Source organism: Teleopsis dalmanni, chromosome 1 (genome assembly GCF_002237135.1).
Source record: "Teleopsis dalmanni isolate 2A chromosome 1, ASM223713v2, whole genome shotgun sequence".
Lineage (NCBI taxonomy): Eukaryota > Metazoa > Arthropoda > Insecta > Diptera > Diopsidae > Teleopsis > Teleopsis dalmanni.
Genome location: NC_051846.1, coordinates 229494743 through 229513207, shown reverse-complemented (window position 1 = coordinate 229513207; position 18465 = coordinate 229494743). Strand labels below are relative to the sequence as shown.

General features: G+C 30.4%; 3 protein-coding genes across 3 annotated transcripts; 1 reads left to right on the top strand and 2 right to left on the bottom strand.

Annotated features, from left to right (window-relative positions):
* The first annotated feature begins 716 nt into the window (after positions 1-716).
* Positions 717-2834, top strand: LOC119672584 (probable cyclin-dependent serine/threonine-protein kinase DDB_G0292550). Its single transcript, XM_038083677.1, has 2 exons — positions 717-1056; positions 1121-2834. The coding sequence occupies exons 1-2, from the start codon at positions 1030-1032 to the stop codon at positions 2702-2704; spliced, it is 1611 nt and encodes a 536-aa protein (XP_037939605.1). The 5' UTR covers positions 717-1029; the 3' UTR covers positions 2705-2834.
* A 12054-nt stretch (positions 2835-14888) lies between these two features.
* LOC119667626 lies at positions 14889-15354 on the bottom strand (the record flags this gene model as incomplete). The annotated part of the gene is given in 1 exon segment (XM_038076929.1): positions 14889-15354. A coding segment is annotated over 1 exon segment (444 nt).
* A 71-nt stretch (positions 15355-15425) lies between these two features.
* On the bottom strand, positions 15426-16796 carry LOC119667624. Its single transcript, XM_038076928.1, has 2 exons — positions 16610-16796; positions 15426-15676 (listed from the first exon to the last, which is right to left on the bottom strand). Exons 1-2 carry the CDS (start codon positions 16794-16796, stop codon positions 15426-15428), a joined length of 438 nt encoding a protein of 145 aa, XP_037932856.1.
* Between the last annotated feature and the right edge of the window lie 1669 nt (positions 16797-18465).

The window sequence follows — 18465 nt, the reverse complement described above, 5'->3', positions numbered from 1 at the left end:
ATTTTTACCTTTTGTTTATTTATGTTTATGTTTTGCTTATTTTTTCTTTATGTTTAAATTTTCTTTCTTGTGTCAGATAAGTCAAATTTAGATCATTTCGATCATGTGCAATCTTGCATTCACCATATTTGATCTAATTTTGTTATTAATTATGGTTAATGAAATTTATTTAGTAAGTTACACCTACTAAGTAAGTAGTGGAAACATGTTATTAATTTTTTTATTTAAATTTTATATACTGCCATTAAAGGTTGTATATAAAAGTTCGTTTTATTTATTAACCAATCTTTCAAATAAAAAATTAAGTTTACTATTTTACTCTTCGTTCTTTATTTCACATACTTTGCAATTAACAATATTAAGGCCTTGTGTGAGTTCGAGTAAGTTGAGGTAAAGTAAATTGACATTTCTAAAAGATTTTTTGCACTGCACTTATGTAAATATTTATTTATTGCAGTTATTTATTATTTTTGGTTAAAAGTTTTTAAAATTATTTATTTATTTATTTATTAAACATCTTTTAAGATTTTAGCTAATTCACCTAATTTTAAATATCAACTTTTGCTGCCATACCGATATAATTTACTATTTCCCTCAATTTACCATCAATTTACTCAAACTCACACTCGGCCTTAGAAAGTTAGAAACGTAATTTTGAATTATATTTTGAAACGTTGCAGTATAAAATAAAACTGCACAGCATGTTTGAGGAGGGAGAGCTGGCATTGTAAATTTGACAATACATTCAAACATGGCACCTTATGTTAGTTTTTTTTGACATTTGGTGAAGCAGAAGGAGCCGAACTGAAAAGTTAGTAGAATCGACCAAACAGTTATGCGTGGTACGGTTTTTGCAAATTGTTTTCTTGTAAAGTATATAATATAGAGATAAAAAAATAATGTTTTAAATAGTGTAAAAGAATAGGCTGAAGGTAGTTTAAACGCGTGAAAGAATTACGACAAGAAATTTAGTAAATTTTACATTTTGCGCGTCGGTGGTGAAATTATTTCTTAGCTTCTGCATAAATAATGACTACCAAAAAAGCGTGTGAAGAGGTAAATTTAAATGTATTTATATGCATATATTTTAAATGCGTTATATATTTTTTTAAAAACTTAGGTAAAGCAATGTGTACAACAAAAATTTTCCGATATACGTGCATGTCTGGACATGCGAGAGAAATTGTTGTTGCGTCAATTAGACGTCATTGCTCAGCAAATGGAGCGCAGTAATTTAAATGGCGCTGCAGCTGCGTATATTTTAGATGCAAAAACTGCAACTAATGAAAATGATTTCCTATTTCTTGTGGAAAATGAAGACGAACTACTAGCAGCGATACGTTCCTTTGGGCGGTTTCATTTAGATAATGTAAATCTTGCACTACAAGATTTATATCTTAAACAAGAAGACTATATAACACCCACCAATGATCATGAAACTATGTACAAATGTTTACAACAGAATGGTAATGTTGATGATATACCAGTCGTGTTAGAAGATGAAGAACAACCAACTTCAATAGTTGTTGATTTTTCCAAAAATAAATCACTTATAGAGCACAATGCCAAAAACATGAATGAATCTATTATTAATATAACATTAGCAGAAGCTAAAGAACTGATAAGAAAAGCAAAAAACAAACGTGAGCAACCAGTACCACCATTAAATTTAGAAGAACTTAACGATGAGCTGGAATCATCGATTGCTGAAGCTGTGTCAAGTCTAGCACGAGAATCACCAGAAAATACAAAATTTTCACAAACTAGCTTGGACAAAAAATACAAAAAAAGTCGCTTCCAACCAAAAATTACTATTAACAATTGTAATGGTACAATAAATCTACGCAATATATCCAATCTAACTATTAATTGTGCTAGTGAGGATGCCGTTAACGCTGATATACCTCTGCAGCAAGAAGCATCACAGAATAATGAAAATGATGCAGAAAATGTAACTACTACAGATTTTTCGAAAAATACTAATAGTACAAATAATTCTAAGCAATCAAGTATTTCGAATTCTGTAACTAAAACAAACTATATGGAAACTAGTTCTACTGGTGATACTACACCTACCACCACAACTGGTTCGAACTCAAACTATTCCAGTAATGCAAGCTCACGTTCACAATCGAGAAAACAGAAAAAATCACAACAAAATCTAACAGATAGTTATGCAACTAGTAGTTTCATAAGCAACGTTACATCACAAGCAAACACAAATTCCAAAACTTCTTATCCAAATGCTGTTCCACACGTTGATGATGATGACGATGATGATGTAGATAATCGTGATGTAACATGCGATTTTTATAATCGCTTACTCAACGAAATCAAAAACAGTTTAAAGGAAAAAACAAAGCAACGTGTTGTGGACAATTCACAATATTTAATTAGTTCCAGTCGTAGTGTTCAATCAGCAGCAGCAGACTCCACATCGGATGCAAATTCGAATGCTACAAGTGTTACCACAACGAAATGTAACACTAGTACCGGTCCAACAAGCACACAACCTGGCAGGCGTTTGGTTTTGAAAAATTTTGAAAATCTACGAATTGTGCTGGAAGCAAATAGCGATGAAGAAACATTTCATCCGGTACAAATCGAGCAATGGTTAGCGGAAATTATATCAGAAACTGATTTGGAACCCATGCCAAATACAGATATACTGGAGCACAGCAAAATACATACTGAAGACACTTAAAAAGTTATATTTAGATGACAATTGAAACGTATCAACTTATAAGATCCTTATATTTAAGGTAATTTAGATAATAAGTTATAAATTTCCACCGAATATCCTTTTAGAAATTATATATAAACATTTTATAGCGTGTTTATATCGATATGTGTATTGCTTCTTTTAATATATATATATTTTTTTTTGTATTACTGCAAATGTGATATATTCTGATATGCTTTCTCTATCACTTAACATATTTTACACTTATTCTTATTTTTCATATATAAGTATACTTTATAAATAGTATAAAGTATAAATAAAGTATAGTATAAAGCTATACTATTTTTAATAATTGTGAAAGAATTAATAATACAAGAAAGTTACTTTAATAAGTTAAATTAATTTAAGAACTTGTTCATTTCCAATTTGACTAGGACTCTACAACTTTCTGACAGCTTTTAAGGCCCAAGTATTTACAATACGACCAATTTTGGTACGAATATTCACTATTTAGCAAAAGGAAGGTGTATAACGTGCAGAATATCAGTTTGGCATTCGACTTTAATCTGATTTCAGCTTGAAATAATGTACATCACAGCTATTGCAAAGTGAAATCTTTATACAATTCTTGAGTTGATCTATATTTTATGACCTTTCCTTCTTTTTGTCATCAATCTTAGGATTTTCACTTTATTTATTTCATTTATTTTTCACTATGTGTACCAATATGTGTAGACCAGGTACACCAAAATTGTGACTTTTCATCCAGAACGAGTTGATTGCATAAATTAGAAAGGTCAAGTATCCAATCTTTCCACACTGATTGCATTTACTAATTTTATATCTGCAATTTTTTGAAGCATGATTACGCCAACCAAATTGATGGCATTGTTTTTCACTTTGTTGATTGCAAGTTCAATTTTTATTGTAATTTTTATTATTGCTGGCATACTTATTGTAGTGTCTATTAGTATTTTAGTTAAAACTCCGTTCGATTCAAGTAAATTGTTGATACTGACTTTATTAATGTCTTTTATTCTAGAACTTACTTGGACGGTAGTGTGCACATAGCGAGACTTGCGAGCTCGACATTTATGCCTCGCGCAAGACGTTAAAGGTTTAAATTTTAAACCGAAAATCTAAAATTCGACACACTCTTTAAGCTCTAAGGTTTAAAATTAAAACATATCGGTTTTTGTTTTTAAATTCAAAAGTTTATACTTAAAACTTCAGAGTATAAACTTTAAACTCTTTACTCTTAATTTTAAACTGAAGGTTTATTCTTATATTAACCCTTTAAATGAAATAAGAGCAACAAAATATTTTTTGTTTAAAAATATATTTTATTCATCGTTTATTCAATTAATGTTTTTGACAAAATAAATATACTATTTAAAGCTTTCACGGAATTGTACGAAGTTTTTTTACAAAGATCACTAAATTTTATTACAGAAATTATACTAGTTTCTTGTATTTCAAAAGCACAAAAATCATTATTATAATTTTTAGAATTTATAAATGATTTATAATAAAATTTAGCTCTTTAAACTTACGCTTACAAACGAAACAAAAGTATTTTTTTTCCATCTCAAAATAATTACAATTAATAAATTTCACTATTTTGTACGTTTTGAATTGTTGACCAAATTTCAAACACTCTAGTAGGTGCTTTACAATTCGGAAACTTATAAATAAATTTTTCAAAAAATTTAAGGAAAAGATTTAAACTTTTAGTGTATCTTATATTAAATACATTAAATATTTTAAAGTATATGTCAAACACTTGACAAAAGTTATAGTGACTTGGAATTGGTAATAACTTACAGTCTAAACATATAAAAAATTGAGTTATTACCAATTTTGTAGATTCTTTTGCAATAATCGTCGGTTCTGGATTTAGCACTAATCGTTCAATTTCCGTTGGTGACGTGTTTTCTTCAAAAAATTGAATAAATGCTGAAATACCTCGATTTGAAATAGCACTAGTTTCTTTATTTCTTGCGCCAGTTGAAGATGGTATCAGTTTTAATAAAGCCAGAAAAATTTTTATATCTTCATTCCATTCTAGAAAAAAAAGTGCTCTATATTTATAAAAAATAATGGAAGTAGGTAAGACCAGATACCTTCAAGAGAGCAGTCTTGTATCCCTTTTGATGCTAAGACTGTTAGCACTTTTTTTTTCTATTTCTTGCTAAGCTTTTGTAAACTGAGTGGTGATTTGTGGAAACTGAATACAAAAATCAATTAAAATCTGAAAGTGAGCTCATATAAGAATTTCATTCCACATTTTCAAATTTACTTTACTAACCAGTTCGGGATCCAAAAAGTAGAATGGAAATATATTTTTTATATTAATTTTTTGCTCTAGTAACTTCTTTCTTTGCTGTGTTGTTTTTTTTAATATGGTAATCAATTTTTCTTTCTCTGAGGGAATTTCCACAATCTTAAAAAAAAGCAAATTTTCTTCTGATAATTTCAATTCACTATCATCACACTTGGTGCTTCTAACACACGGTTCTTTTGAATCTTCTATTTCATACTTCTTTCTTTTGAACTTACGGTTTTTAAGTTGGCTTTGTAGGTAACCTGTATTATTATCAGGATCAAAAAAAAATTTCCTAAAGGGAAAAAAATGAAGTGAATTGAAATAAAAGAAAGCAAATTTCTTTTGCAATATTTTGTATACTTACTGCTCCACAATACTTTGAATTGGTTCGCAAACATGGGATAAGCTCCGTTGCAATCGTTGCAATGCGTAATTTAACTATTTTGCTCGGGTCCAAATTTACTTGTAACGAAGTCTGCCAAAGCTCCGACCATAAGTCTTCTACTTTTATCATCGATGGTTAAATCATTTTTAAATCGTTTTAGAAGTGGACCAATTTGACTATTTTTTAAGAAACTTTCAACCTCCTAAAATCGATTGATTAATAGTATTTTTAGTAATTTTTGCAAAACACATATAATAAACATACCGTTGTGGAAATAGTACAGTCATCGATAGCGACAGGAATGAGTCGTGACGCTGTACTAATAAATTGGTCAGCTGATTGTGCCATATTTGTAACGTGGTATTTTTCTATTTCTGATAAATTTTCAATTTCGCTATTTGCTTCTTCAATTGGTATTAATATGTCACTATCTTCTGTGACAAACAGTCTATGTACATCGAGCTGTATTGGTTCATCTAAGTTATGTGGAATTTTTTCCTCTATTTTATATTTAGAATAAATATTTATTAACCTGTCTCTGGTTTCCCAAAATACAGAGTTAACAATTTTTTTATGGTTTTCTGTTAATCTATGGCTATAGTTTATGTATATAGTTCTGATATTCTCTAAACTATTAACTAAGGTCAATAAGTGTTTTCTCAGAGTTTCTGATCTGATAAACGTATTTTTGTTTATACACTTGTATGGCTTGTTGAAATTTTCTTTTTCTATTCTTAGAAATTCTTTGATTTGAGACCATTTATCCATAAGAGTTAAAGAATTTTGTTGACTGATTTAATGAAAAATTTTTCTAACTATTTCATTCGCATAGTTAATTATTTTATTGTGTTTCTTCAAATGATTGTCTAATTTCTGTTTAGTTTTGCAGCTTTTGCTACATACAAAGCAGTTAAAAGTTTTCGTTTTGAGGAATCTAAGAAATATTTAACTTTTGAATATCTAACTATTTATATTTTTTCTAATACAGTAGCGATATTTGCAGTTTTTACGAAATTTTTCTTAAGGGATCTACGATGAGCCTTGTACAATTTCAGAGCTAGGTTTGCAGTTAGCAAAATAATTATTATTACGAAAAATTTTGTTGGGTCGTAAGGTTCTCTTCTATCAACTTCTATTTCGTTTACTACATTAGCTACAGGTTTATTTATTTTCGATTGAGGGCTCCCCATTATAAAATAAGAAACAACAGAAAAAAAAAATATCAACAGTAGAGAGACAAGAAAAAAAATCAAAGAGATACCGTAGTGATTAAACAATTAAAAAAAAATTTTTTTTCATTCAAAACATACTTTATAATATATTATAATTTTTAATGCAAAATATGTTTTACATATATATATAATTTTTTAATTTAAAACATTTTTTTTTTTTAAAAAATTTTTTTTTTTATTTATGTATCAAAACAATTTTAAATAATCAAATTAAGATAAGATTTACATTATCCCTACCTATGGGTTTTGGCAACGGCTTAACGCCATGTTGTGCCTCTATTGGTTTGCTCTTTAATTTGATAGAGCAAGCTCCATTACAATTATAAAAAAAAACAATATAAAAAAAAAGAATTATACTTATTTCTCCTGTACAGCTCTTCGTTTTTGTAACTGTCTGCTGTGCCTAGCTTGTATAATTTCGTCAATTTGTTGCCATATTTTACTTGCGATCTCCCACGATGGTGGTGGTTCTGTATACAAGGAAGCCTTCAGAGCTGCTATTTTCTTCCGCTCTTGCACCAGTACGCCACCCCTCTTTCTGGGTTTGGGTATTGTCAGTATAGTTGTAAGCTTCGCTTCTAGGTGCCGTTGTTGTCTGGCACGATATTCCTCGATTGTGAGACGTTTTGGCCCTGGTGCATTGGACATGTGTTATTTTTATTTTAATATTTTATATATATATATATTTTTTTTTTTAAAAATAATCACAGTCCTGCAACAAAGTCACGGTCGCCATGTAATATTTGCTTCCAAGTGCCGTTGTTTGGTTTTGCAAAGGATATTTAAACGCGATATTGTTTAGCGATCCTTTTGCTAACATTAGTTTTTATTTATTTAAAAGTCAAAAAAAAGTTTTGCTGTTCGGAACCTAGTGCGCTTCTATTGAGTGCACTTCTAGTTCTCATTTTTATTTAGATTTTCACTTTCGACTTAACCTAGGTACATAACGACGCAGCGTATGTACTTTCTTATTTACTAAATATTTTTAACAATTATATATGTATTTTAGTATTGTTTATATTAAAATGTATTTTTATTTATGTACAAAACGGCGCAGCGTAAGTACTTTACTATTTAATAATTTATTGCTAAGTAAACGTCTTCGATTCCACTTGTATCGAGTACGCTTACTGTTGATGTTGTTGTATATGCGGTCAATGCCTGGCAAGCATATGGTTATATCGAAGGCAAAGTGCCGCCGATATGTGTGGTGTCAAATTCCTTGTGTGGAATTATGCATTTATAAATATGAATACCAATTATTCTGCTCCGTGGCCTGTAATAAACTTTTCAGTAGAAGAGGTAACCACTTTGTAATCAATACTTGTATTGTGAATTCTGAGACGATATTGTTTTGTAAACGTTCTAATACTCGAATGTATATTGTGACGTATGCCTTGAAACAATTGCACTGTTCCACGAGTTCCCATGGATCCCTCACTTGAATTTGATGCAGTACCTCTAACAGAACGGACGTTTCTACTAATATTATTGCTATCATCATCATGTGTGACATCCATAGGATCCATATTTTCATTGTCCCTCGTCTTCGGTTCCATTATAGAAGACCCACTTGCAATTGGTTCAACTTAAATTAAAAAAAAAATTCAAACTTTTATGTTTTTTGTATAGCTAAAATGGTCGAAAATGGTTCCATTATTGGAAAATATTATGTGCGTTATAAATGTGAGTTTGATCAAGACTGACTTCTAAATCTTCTAAAAAGAGCTTTAGAGCATCAGATCTTGTGTTTATATTTCATACAATTGTGCAATGATACAATTCTTATATTTATGCTTAAAATGCAATAAGTTAAGGAATGCAATTATTGCATTTTGTGTTTATGTTTGTTTTTCACTGTGGCGCGGTGAATCAAAAGATACTTTGTATTCAGCGGTACAGGATGTTTATGTTGTAATGTAAGAATGGATGTATGGGCAATATTCAATCAATGTAATGGCTGGATCACAATGTAATGTGTTAGCCCGTTCAGATGTAGACAGGATCGTCAGGTAAAATGAGACGTAATACTTGTCTTGTGAGTGCGTGTAATTATCCCTGCCTGATACGAGCATGCATCAAAAAAATCTACTGATGCAATCAAGAACAAGTTATCAAGCGGCTTGTTACCGCTGGTACCTAGGCCAGTGTTACTTGGCCAGAAGGAGTGAGAATAAATTCAACAACGCATATATTTCTGCAGTCATAAGTATATTCTGGATTTTATTGAACAATAGTTTGGGTATTTATACATTTTTCTAGATTATAGCGATCTCATGACTCCGCCTCTTTATTCCAGACAAAACCTGGAAAAGTATAACCGCAGCCAATCAAAGTGATTGCTGACCTTGCAGAATGCATTGCATAGCGACGACACTGTTTGCTCATTTAGGTCAAACGTCAAAGTTATTATTAGAGTGCATTGACAATATTGCTTGCACATGTCTTTTGCAATATAGGAAATATTACTATTGAAAATATTGTAACATGTGTTCAGCAATCGTCAAATATTGGAACAGCGTGTGGAAATACTTTCGTTGGTAATACGAAACTCTTTCGTTTATGTCGCTTTGCTTATGCTTCTTGTACGGTATGCATGAAGTGCAACCAATTTTTATCTATGAGTAATGTTAAGTGGCTAAGAAGTAAGTGAGGTAGGTCCATTACAATGTTGACATTATTGGTACTTATTAATTATTGTCCACTATGGATATTTATACATTGTTAGATATTTATACATTGTTGCCCATTATACTGTACTGTGTATGTGAGGGGGACGTAACTCATGGATATCAGCGATATTGAACCTGTTGGAAAATCACGAAAAAGCAAACCAACATAAGAAACAGTATAAACACATTACATTTCACGGTAATGTTGTTTGATGTTTACTATTCGACTCTGGAAAGTAATGCAAAAAATCGCAAAAACAAGTGCTATTCAATGTCATTTGGGTGATGCAGAAGTATACAATGGAAATACGATTTTATATTTGTTGTTGATGTTGTTGGTTTGCTCTTTTAGTAAACATATTTTAATATACATGTGTATGAATGTATGTATGTATGTTAACACCCTGCATTACTATAACGACACTTTGCCGTTCTACATAATTTTTGTATCTTAAGTATGCGCATCAATGTATTGCGCATTAAGATATCTCACAACGCCTACGCGCGTTTGTGTATTCAATTTCAGTCAGGCTTACTGCCTGCACTTCTTATGGCAACAAAGTTGCAAAAGAAAACAAATTTGTTTTCTTTTAAGACGCAACTATGTTGTGCAAAATATTATATTTTTTTAATAAATGATAACAAGATAAAGGATGTGGTTTTTTTTTATAATCTTTTAATTTTAAACATGATCTCCATTTATAGGTAAACATTCTAGACCGAAAAGCTATATCATTTGGAAAAACATCATTGTTAGATAAAATTATAATAGGTGTTCTCATTATAACAGCATCATTACAATACTTAACTTTTGCAGTTACAGTATCACCTCCGAATAACATTTTTAATGTTTCAGTAGCAGAAGGCTCTAATAATGGTTCATTCCATAAAATTATTCGTTTATCAACACATTCCATTAATGGAAATGAGCAATATCTATTAAAATTTCCAACTTGACCAAAATTTAAACAATAGTGAATAAAAGTATCAAAAAAAAAATTTTTACCAGCATTAGGTGGTGATAATATAAATATAGTATTTTTTTTTGGAATATTTTTATCTATTATATTATACAAATTATTTAAAAATTTTGAAATTTTATGATCATTATCATAAAATTGGAATTTTAACAATTCATCAAGAACCTCTATTGATTCATTAATAGTAAAATAATAATTATATAAATTTCCAATAGGTGCATTGAAAATTAAATTTTGTGGTTCTACTGATTTTAGATACAAATAAATTTCATGAAAAGTTAAATTATTAATATAATTATTTATAATACGAATACAATTTTTAATCAGTATACAATTAATATCCCAAAATTTAAATTCTGATGTTAGCCACGCAGATGTATTCAAAATGTGATGTATTGGTGCTGTTGGATGACTCTTTAAAAAATCTATTATTTTGTCTCCCTTTCTTCTTTTTTGACTCCTATTAAAAAATAAATTTTTATTAATTTAATATTAGTTTAATTATTTTTATTATTTACCTGGTATTTTGTTGAGTTGATTCGTTACATTCAGCAAAAGTTTCATTACCAATTGATGATTCGGGTCCACAGGAGATTGAATCAAAAAAGTTGAACGATAATTCGCTTCCTTCCACCATTCCATTTTTGGCTTCTTGGAGATCTTCGAAAAATCGTACACATCTAGTTTCACTACTTGGAAACCACGTTCTCCCGGTGATGTTATAGTATAAGTACTTCCTGGTTTCCTTCTGCAAATAGATTGACAAATTGATCCAATGTTGGATCGTGAATTTCCAACTTGGAACGACTCGTCTAGAATATCTTCTATTGGTCTGTCTATGGATAAATTTTGAGAAGGCACATCTACAGGAATTATTGGAGTATGTACAGTCATGGATGACGTGGATGTGGTTGTCGTGAAGTGCGATGATGAGGATGGCCCCTGAAAATTTTCTGCATAACTGTTCGTAATCCATGTTGAAGTCTCCATCGTTATGTTTACATCCAAATACATCGTGGACCACTCGCTGTTTAAGAGAATTGTTACCAAATTCTTCAACGAACACTTGCTTAATTCGTTCTTCTGGTTTATTAACTGCTTTTGTACAAACAGTAGGGAGTCCGTCAACAAATGTAAAACTCGTTTGGCTTCGTATTCCTTCTTCATTAGAGATAGTGGAATCAAGCAATCTAAGATCGAATTCGAATGAATTAGAAATTCCGGCGTCCAAATCACCAATAGTAGTGAGAGCATCGACATATGAGTAGCATTCTCCATTAACATACTCGCTTCTTTCATTTCTTGCTCGACATTTATAATTTTCTTCTGTTCCGCTTCCATTGCTAATTTCCTCTTCTTCGTTTTCTTCTTCTCCTTCAATATACTCATTTCCACTGCTTGAGTATCTGCTATCATTGTATCGGAATCGCTTAATATGAAGGGCTGTCGGTTCAGAATTACAGATTCGTTTTCTGATTCTGATATTACTGGATCCCTCATTGTCACTTTTTTCATTATACTCATATTGCGGCGAATATTGATATGAACAAACACTGTTTTCACTATCACTACTAGAAAACATTTAATTTTACTATGAAAATTTTATTCTTTATATACAAAATATATTATTTAAATTTTTTTTTTTTTATAATTAAATAAACATTTATCATTTGATGTATCATTTGAAATACTTGATCGATGAGATCTCCAAATACAATTGGACATAAATCTCGTCATCTGGCTACTGACGCCAAAGCTAAAGACGCTTACGAGGCGCTTTAGAAAATAGAAGCTCCAATCCTATAGGATGGAGATAAGAAGCTTCTAGAACATTCTAAGGAATGTTAGAAGCTATAATTTGATTGGTCAAATCCAATCCAAAAACTTTCATGAACGACTTCAGGCATCAAAGGAAAAACTTGGAAGCAACAGTCGTTAGCAAAGGTTGAGCATAAACGGTTCAAGTAATAAAGTCGTTAGTAATAGCCTCAATAGAACAGTCTTTAGAAAAGGTTCAAGTCGTTGGTCGGTCTTACTGTAAAAATAAAAATATTAAAATATAAATTATATTCAATAAATATAAAATATAAAAGTTACGAGTTAATCATATTAATTAATAATAAAATATTGTAGTTAAACTTATTAAAAAATAAAATATATTTTTTGAAAACACTAAATAAAGAACCCGAAAATTAATTTGTATATACCACAACTAACTCACTTTATTTAAAATGTATTAAATTTTAATTAAAATGTTTTAAATCAAAAGTTTTTGAATTTGAAGTGTCCAACATCACAAAATCATATAATATTAAAACTATTCAAAACAATAAAATATTAAAAATTAAATCACTCTCTGGCCCAATTTCATGAACGTAACATGAACTTGAAAATCGGTTACCGATAGATGAGGCAGGGAACAGAGTGTGATGTGAGTTCATAAATTTTAAGCAACGATATTTGAATCGTTTTTTCAGCTTGACATGCATACATATTCAAAGTTACGTTTATGTTTACCTTTACATGCTGAATACTTTTAATTTCGTTTACTCCTATCAACTCAGCGTACATTTTCAATCGCGGAAGAATCGTCCGCGATGCTTTTGCGGGCTTTGTTTCTGGTGGAAGCGTATTTAATTCAAACGCAGACGATGCTTCCGCGATACTTTTGTATGAGAGAGTTGTTCATCGTCCGCGAATCGCTTAGACGAATCGCTTTCTGCTCCCCAAAACCATCGTAAATATAAATTATTTATAAATTAATTCAAATCACTCTCTTATGATTTCAGTTTTCGCTTCTTAATCCGGTCTTTTGCATCTACAAAATGTTGTTGAAGCACCGAGTTCATTTTTATATCATTCACTTGCGGAAATTTAAGGAGACAGATATCTACAGAATGGGAAGTTATATATCAGAACATATTTAGCAATAGATTTAAATTATTAAAGAAATTACTTTTTATTATTTTTATTAAAGTATACGTTTGTATACTATTCTTTTCCTTTGGTCCTCTCCATGTGTAATTAATTGCGAACTCATCAGATATGACTCGCTTAACGCTTTGCCTTAAAAATATGGCCATTTCGTCACCGCCCACTCTGTTAATGAAGTGCTTCTGAAAATATAAAATAGTTCTAAAACAAATATAGTTGATAATTTATATTCTAACTTACGAAAGCTTTGTTTATGTCTTCATCAACCAAATTCGCATCAAACTGTTCTAAGGCCTCTACAGTATGTAGAGGTAGCGATGGTAAAATGGTTGACTCCACTTCATTTATAGAATTTGTGTTGAATTTAAGAAGACGTACTTCCTGACGTAATGAAATAACCTCCTCGGTTAATGTTTTTACGACTTTAATTATATTTTCATCCCGCTTTTGCTGCTTGTTGTCCCTCCCCCTTATTTCGTGTAGTATATCCGAAAGGCTTGGAGTTGGAAGACCTAATAAAAATCAGAAAAGTATTGTGCTTACTATAATACTGGCATAAATAAAGATAATATCGCATTTAATGAACTAAATTAGATAGTTTTACAAAAAAAACTTACTAGTAGTGGCTGAACAAGCAGAAGTAGTGGGTATATTTATGCACTTATGTTACGCACTTCCAGAGAACACTAAGCAACAATCGCTCAGATGTGTTATTTCTTTATCTCTTCACTGTTCGTTTCGTCAAAACAAAATTCAATGAGTCATAAACAGTATGCATTTTGTTGGTGGCCAAAAATAACAATCGCCAAAACAATCGCGTGGAAGATTTATAACTTCATCGCGTTGACGAGCGATCGTCCAAAACTCGTCTGTTTGCACGCTGGGAATGTAAGATATGATGCGAGCGTAGCTTATGATTAAAGGGTTCCTACTCCCTCTTATATACATTTGCAAATTTAATGCTTAAATAATTATAAATTATCACAAAACACAATTACAATGTTAAAACATACATATATATATTTTAATTAGTAATTTAATTAATCAAAATGAAGCAAAGGTTTTTATATTGATGCAAGGGGTATATTTTAAAACAATGTAAATGTCTAACTGAATTCTGACTACGCACTGTGTTAATATGTCTCCAAAAGAAAATATAACAAAACACAAATGAAAGGTAAACAAATATTGCACTCTTTCTCTTCAGCTAAAAATGTATACATTTTATATCAAATTTACAAGCAAAAGCTAAACTAGAGAACAAACACAAAGCGTTCCTCTTGATGGGTCTAATGTTTTTGGAGACAAATTTTTAAAAAGCTCAGTTGAGAAGTCCTCTTGTATTTAGTGTTCTTGTTTATACTTAACCCTACAAAGTGAGAGCGTGCGATAACATGCATGCTATATGATGGGTCATCTATATGGCAAACCTATTCTATATGGCAAACCAATGAAAGTATTTTGTTGATTATTATTTTCTTCAATATATACTGAAGGTTCATTATTCACTAAACCAATTGTATCTGTAGATTCTAAACTATGCAACAATGGTTTTATATTTTTCTTAACATATTGACCTACTTCTACAGTTTGTTTTTTGCCTGATAAAAATCTACCACTAACTAAACCATGCTCAGATTTATACATATATTGACAAATTAAACCTTCATTCATGCTCACATTGATACGATGAGCAACAAAAGCATGAGCATTAAAGATGTTATTATTATATATATCAGCTGATGTATTATCATAGCTGATGGTGTTGTATTTGAATAATATTGAAATCTATGATCATAATTTTTTGTTATATATTCACTACCTAATTCATCACGCCATTCTGTAGATTCTAATCTGCTTCCATGTTTACCCCAAAATATATTTTCAACTATAGAATTATTTTCTGCAGTTTGACCAAAACATTTTAAACCAATATCCTCTGCTAAGTGACACAAATATACTCCAATATTATTATTTCCGACATTTGTATTACTGCTTTGTGTCTCAAAAGTTAAAACAGCAGTCTTATGATGTATTTCTACTCCTATGTTTTTTACACGTGCAGTAGTTGCACCTATTAACATAGATATTTCATCTTTAGATAAGCAGAAACCCAACATATGAACCGGTAAATCATGATAAGGATATCTAATGATGCTAAACTTTTCAGTAGAAGAGGTAATCACTTTGTAATCAATACTTGTATTGTGAATTCAGAGACGATATTGTTTTGTAAACGTTCTAATACTCGAATGCATATTGTGGCGTATGCCTTGAAATAATTGCACTGTTCCACAAGTTCCCATGGATCCCTCACTTGAATTTGATGCAGTACCTCTAGCAGAACGGACGTTTCTGCTAATATTATTGCTATTATCATCATTAGTAACATCCATACGGTCCATGATTTCATTGTCCGTCGTCTTCGGTTCCATTATAGAAGATCCATTTGCAATTGGTTCAACTTAAATTAAAAAAAAAATACAAACTTTTATACTTTTTGTATAAGTTATGGGATCTTTTGTTAAAAGTACCAAAAAAAAAATACAACTGTTTTATATCTTTCGGTTATCCCAATGAATACTTTATTTCTTGAGTTATCTTTAAAAACTAAACTATAACTTTTAAAATTATTTTAATATTGCACCGGACAAGTGCATTCATTTAAAGCGTCAGCTTTTTGTGGATGCTCGTGCAAGTGTAGGCTTACGCGAGTTAAGTGTCCGTTCGACTTATTAAGATAAAAAAATATTTTTATTAGAAGCATTCGCTTCAATTGTTAGCTTTATTCTGAACTTAATTGTTTAAAATACAATATTTTATACATTAAAATATGCTAATGTAGCATATGTTTACATAATCAAGAAATAAATTTTAGTTCACATAGATATATGGTTACAATAATTATTATGATAAGAAATAAAATACAAAATATATGTTGGAATTTATTATATATATTGTTACTATATATTCGGCGGCGTCTTTCTGTTGCTAGGTTCTACTTTACACTGACTGCATGTATATTACTCTGCTGTCATATTCACAGTAACGAGTAATTGTTGTGCTAGTGATGTTGTAAAGTGCACATGGGTATTTGGTATTACAACACTTCCCCTCAAATCCCATGCATCCTCCACAATACCACATACAATATGTCGATTAAACTTGCTTCAAAAATTTCAACAATCACTCGTTTTACAATATAGTTTTTGTTAGTTTTTAATTATTTATTGCTTCTGTTTTGGTAGTCCCTTGGTGAGTACGTCAGCTATAATTTTCTGCGTTGGAATGTACTTGACCTCGATCTCGTTCTGTTTCACCAGTTCTCTTACGTAGTAATGCCTCATGTCTATGTGCTTCGTTCTATTATGAAAAACGGGATTTCTGGTAAGCTCGCCTGCACCTTGGTTGTCGTTGAAGGTGACCACAGGTTTTTGTGCGCCAAGCAATTCTGTTATAAATCGCCTTAGGTACACTGCCTCTTGCGCAGCATCGGATATAGCCATATACTCGGCTTCGGTTGATGACAGAGCTATAGTTTGTTGTTTTCTGGACTCCCAGATTAATTGTGTACGAAGAACCATTTTTGCATCCGACTTTATTAGAAGACATGAAGAGTATATTTGGTGGCGCTGAAATGACTGTTGATGCTAAATATTCTGAACAGCAACCATTATTAAGAACTCCTGTTTTTGTAACTAGCAATGTTTTGCAACTTGCAAGAGGACATGCGTCAATAGAAAGTGAAGCAGCATTACAAGCAAGATGTTATATTTATCATTTTCAACATGATATTTTAGATATATTAAAAAACAATTATATGTTACTGTTATATCTGTATAATTTCGATATTTATTTATACAAAAAACTCCTAGTTATTATTATTTCACAAGTTAAAAAACTGAACAAAACTAAAATGTTAATTCTTCTTTATATGTCATCTGTCATCCTTGGCAGGGTTGCCAACAGTTACCATTTGATTTCGCATGTTTTATTAAAAATTTTTACAAATAATATAATTCTGTTTTCTATTTAAAAATGTTTTTCTTCTAATAAACATAATATTGAGTCCCAAGTTGAAGTCTTCACACAATGATGAATCTGTGTAGGATGTTGAAAATTCATTAATCTCATTTCGATTAGAAATAACCAAAACAAACAAATTAGAATAATCTAGTAATTTAATAGAGCCATTTTATTAAATAATTTTCTAGGATAAAATATATTGTTTAAAGTTACTTCTAGAACCACTTTATTTGTTAAAATTATCGCAGCTATAAACGCCCAAAAACCATTCCAAATGAAACGAAGTATAGCAAAACAATCAGCCAAATAAATTTCTCGTGCATTTTTTGCTTGAAGATAAGCCTTATCATGTTCTAAAGCAATAATGTCGGCTGGTAATAATGCTTGAGTAATTTTTTCTGTTGATGTTTCAGGGCCCAAATATTTAAATGTTGGTATATGCATTTAATATCCACACTCACACTCGTATACAAAAACTTTACCAGTGACAATTTTTAATAAAAAACGATTTTTTGATTTTTGTATAAAAATTTTATTTTGTACCTTGTATGATGCAAGCTTAATTACGACTGACTAACTTTGACTAATTTTTGAGATTAAAAATTCTTCTTCCACTACAATTCTTCTTCATTAAATGAAAACGTCTATGAATATATGCATTTTGTTTTTCGGCTGGAAAACTAAATTTTTTATGTAGATTATTCATTCTTTGTTTGTGTATATAAGTTGTTATATCTAAATAAAATAATACAAGTTGTTATTTCTAAATAATACTATATTTGTGTGCAATATTTATTAACAATTTGTGTAAATACAAGTATAAATAAAACTAAGTATGTGTTATTTTTTGGTGTCTTCTTAGATTAAATTTCGATGCGAAATCGCTGTACAAATCTCGCATTTTGGTTTAAATACGCAATCAAATGTATATGGAGCGTGCTCTAGTAATTCTTCTCTGTTTTTAAAATTTTTCTTACATCGTGAACATTATAATTTTCGAAAATGTGTTTCTTCGTGCAATAAGACATTGCGCTGTCGTCCAAATGTTCGTAAACAAAAGAAACATTTCCAATTTTCATCTTTGCACACTATTAGTTTATTATTTATTTATTCTTCATCTGTGAAATTATATTCACCTTTTTTATTCCTGGAATTCACCTCCTTTTTCTTTTGTTTTGATGTTGTGGGTTCTTCTTCGCTTTCTTCGCTTTTTTCGCTTTCTTCAAT